At 48.9% G+C, this 3,996-nt stretch overlaps 1 protein-coding gene across 3 annotated transcripts in view; it reads left to right on the forward strand.

Moving 5' to 3' along the window:
- ZCCHC7 (zinc finger CCHC-type containing 7) overlaps window positions 1-3,467 on the forward strand; it is a 95,616-nt gene extending 92,149 nt beyond the window's left edge. For all 3 annotated transcript variants that reach the window (XM_033086493.1, XM_033086494.1, XM_033086495.1), the window contains 2 exons: window positions 1,735-1,852; window positions 2,281-3,467. In XM_033086493.1, coding sequence (XP_032942384.1) covers window positions 1,735-1,852; window positions 2,281-2,732 — 570 coding nt within the window. In that variant the 3' untranslated portion in view covers window positions 2,733-3,467. The remainder of the gene's footprint in view (window positions 1-1,734; window positions 1,853-2,280) is intronic.
- The last annotated feature ends 529 nt before the right edge of the window (window positions 3,468-3,996 follow it).

Here is a 3,996-nt window from a genome sequence, read left to right on the forward strand (position 1 = left end):
CTGAATGTTTACTTTGGCATTGTCCTGCTGTTCAGTGCAGCCCAGTAGAGGGGACATCACGAGCCTTTCCAGGCTGTTTTGGTGACATTTATCACCTTTTTGTGCCCATTATGTTAAGTTCAGCTCTGTATCCTGCAGTTTCCAGCACTAAAATAAATTATAGGCTTTTTCTCTTTTATGGAATAAATGCAGGAGCCAAGCCACAAATATCCTAGTAATGTTAATCATGCAAAAGATGGGTTTAGCTTATTTTTTCCTAGCTTGGAAACAGCAAATTGCCAGCAAATTCCTCTCTTCTCTTCTGGGTGCTCTTGTGTGTCAGCCCCTCCAACCATCCAGTATGTTTTGTTAAAAGCTTGGGCCTTCAGGTTAGTTTAGTTTTATTAAATTGTCCAAAAAATGGCACTAAACACACATGAACACAAGTAAGGCTGCTGTAAGAATAATGGGTAATTATTAGGGATGCTGTAAATTGATTATTTAAGTCATTGCTACGGCTGCTGCAGAAATAATTAGAAATTATGTGTGAGGAGCTGATAGTAAATACTTGAAAATGGTTTGAAAATTGCAGGTTTTTGAAGATTTGGAGATTGAAAATGGTAGGAACTGAACAAAATCAGAAAGGGAGGAAAGCAACACACGGACATTTTATGTCTCCCAAAGTTAAGGAGGACAAGAAAGTATTTCTGTTCATGTACAAGGAGCAGGAACACCTGAGCAATGTCTGAATGAGAGGGGCCAACAACACAAGGTGGAGATACCAGATCTTCCCATGTGCACACCTTCCCCAAAAACAGACAACACACCTGCAGGAAAACTGAATCTTGACTGAATTTCAGCTGAGCAAACACCAAAAAGAAGCTGGGAAATGCAAAATACATCAAAAGTGCAGGCAGGGACAGGGTTGTTGGGGTGGCACTGCGTGGTGGCTGCTGGTCCAGGGCAGCACAAGGACCCTGGGGACAGGGGAGGGTGTCCCTGCCGTGGCTGGGGTGGGATGGGAAGGTCTGTAAGGTCCCTGCCAAGCCAAGGAGGGTGGGATTCTGTGTTTCTGTGATCTCAGCAGCGTTGGAGAAGGGAAAGATGGTGAAGCAAAGCACAGCAGGTAAGAAGCAATTTGCAAGGAGATAAAGGGAAATGAGGCAGCTGCCAATATCACATGGTACCCAGAAAAACAGCAGAATCACAGGAAGTGTTCCTGTTAGCCTGGCTCTGAAGACATGGATAAAACCGGGTGTACAGCACTGAAAAAACTTGCATTCCTGTTCCAGGTGTTTGGGAAATAAGCTGGCACACACATGATGCCAGAGCCAGCCCCTTTCTCTCCCAGCTGTCTGTTCAGGGCTCTCCTCCTCTTCCTTTTCCCCTTCCTGACGTGTGCACAGCAGCCTGCTGCAGGAATTGCCTGTGGTTTATCCCTGTGAGGGAATGGCACTCGAGACCAGCCTGGCTCTGCTGCAGCTCTGCTCCCCCTGCCCTGCCCAGCCCTGCAGGGAGCCCAGAGCAGCCCAGCAGCTCTGTCAGCAGCTCTGCTGATGCTCCCCCCTTCTCCTGTGGGTGTCACAGGGGTGTGGGCACTGCAAGGGATCCCCTCTGAGTGCCCCAACAGCCCCAGAGCCTCAGCGTGTGCAGCAGGGATTGCCATGGAAATCCAGCCCCTGGGGGACCTGGCCCTTTCCACCTGCAGGAAATCACCACTCAGCCACCCCTGGTGACCTGGAATGTGTTTTGCAGGAGTGCTCAGAGAAGAGGATGCAGGGGAACATGTTCCCCACTTCTCCCTTCGTCTACTACTACGATGACGAGTGTGACATCAGGAGGAGAGCCAGCAGGCTGAAGAGGAAGGTGGCAGGTACAGAGACTCACTCCCACCTCTCAGCTCTGTGTTTGTGCTTTTTAGAAACACTGTGGGATTATTTTCCTGTGTTGGGGAAAGCTGCATGGATTTGAGCAGGTAGCCTGGTGGTTGGGGAAGATTTGTGGTTTTACTCATCCGTGTCTATCATGGAAATTGACTGTGTCAAAGTCACTCAGTGGGCATTGTCAGATGTTTTAATTCTGAAAAACCTGCTGGCATTAAAAATACCACAAAGTAGCAGGGAGGGGATTAAATCACAATTTGTTAAGATTCCAGCCTGATGACAGAAAAACCCACAGTGAAAAAAATCTGCCAGAGATAAATTTTTGTCTAACTTCATACATAACTAAGGAGAGCTGTGATGGCTCAGGCACGAGGTCTGAGGTTCTGTAGGTGTTGAAATAATCCACTCTGCTTTCCAGACCTGCAGGAAGCTGGCCTTCTGCCCGAGCAGGCTGAAACACCAGCGCAGGAAGAGCAGCCTGAGGTGCCCAGCCACAAGAAAAAGAGCAAACTTTGGAAAGAGCAGCAGGGGAAGCAAAACAAGAACAGTGAGCAGAAGAAGAAGAAGAAGATGAAGGTGTCCCAGACAAAGAAAGCCCAGGAGAAGAAGCACAGGAGGGGTGTTGAAATCCACTGTGAAGCAGAGGACTTCCCTCGGGGGTGCAAGCAGCGGGGCTGCAAGGGCAGCAAGGCCCACAAATCCCTGTTCCAGGCATTCTCAGGCAGCAAGGCCATGTGTGTGCAGCAGCCTCTAGAAGGTGCCAAAAGGAAGAAGAAGTGGAAAAAGCAGATAAATGCCAGTCCTGACAGCAGGGACAATCTATTCCTTATAAAACAGCGGAAGAAGAAGTCCAAACAGAAATCCTGGTGATGGCAAGGTAGCCCTGGCATTCCCTGTCTCTGTCTCTCTCTATTCCTGTCCTTCTCTTAGAATTCCAGTCCGTCCCTGACCCAGCACCATCACCCACAGCCAGAGGGGACCCCTCCACCTGTGGGCAGGACCCAGCACTCCTCAGTGTGCTCTGTGCTCGTTTTCTTTGCTTGGGGATGTGGGGGCACGCTGGGCTTGGCAGGGTTTGTTTCCTCAGCAGTGAGATGTGGCTGTGCTGCTGGAGCTGGGCTTGGCAGGGTTTGTTTCCTCAGCAGTGAGATGTGGCTCTTGGAGCACAGCAGCTCTGGGGCCAGTGCCAGGGAGATCTGGAAGGCAGGAGCAGGGTCCAGGAGGGCACTGGGCACTTCCCTCCCCCTGCAAGGGGCAGCCAAGCCTCTGCTTTGTGCTCTGGGGTGCAGCAGGCACCCACCTCGCTGTCCAGAGCAGTGCCACCATCCCCTGCCCTCAGGGCCCCATCCCTGGAGCAGAGTCTGCATCTCACCCTGAATCTGTCCTTGTTCCTTTTGAATCTGTCCTTGTTCCTTGTAAGCTGTTTCTGGAGTAAAGAGGGGGATATGAAGAACATGCTTGGTTCCAGTCACACTGTGCTAAAATTTAATTTTTTTTTAAAGACAGTTATTTTTGTACACTGGAATTCAGCATGTTGTTTTAAGGTTTGTAAGAGTAAAATGCTTTATCACAGGACTAACACAAATAAAACTTTACATGAGGAATAGGAAAAGAATGGCTCTGTACCTCATTTCCTTGCATTTGAATCATAATTGAAAACAGCACCAGGGTCTCTTTCCTGAGCTGAAACTGCATTACCACTGGAAAGAGTAAAGGAAAAAAGTAATGTGGTTATACTCTGCTGTTGAGAAAAGGAAATTTTCCATGTCCTGCTGCTCTGTGATGTGCTCCCTGCTGTACCACTCCTTAGTGAGCAGCTGATGGGGACAGCACAGTGTCACTGAGGTGCAGATCTTCTCCTCCTCTCTTAAAATTAGAGACTATTTATTCCCTGCTTGGGTATCTGGGAAGAGACAGAAAAACTGAGGACTCATTATACCGGTGTGTTCCCATACCACTAGTCCCTAAGTTCATCAGGTTTTTGTTGCAAACTCAGCAGTGGGACCACAGCTGTGGTGAGCCTGCCATCCTGTGTCAGGGCACTCTGATACAGACCTGCCTAGGATTTGAAAACCTGATGTCTAGCCTGGCCTCACCACGCCCTTGGCCACAAAAATTGAGTTTTGCTTAATTT

Source organism: Catharus ustulatus, assembly GCF_009819885.2.
Source record: "Catharus ustulatus isolate bCatUst1 chromosome Z unlocalized genomic scaffold, bCatUst1.pri.v2 scaffold_26_arrow_ctg1, whole genome shotgun sequence".
Taxonomy (NCBI): Eukaryota; Metazoa; Chordata; class Aves; order Passeriformes; family Turdidae; genus Catharus; species Catharus ustulatus.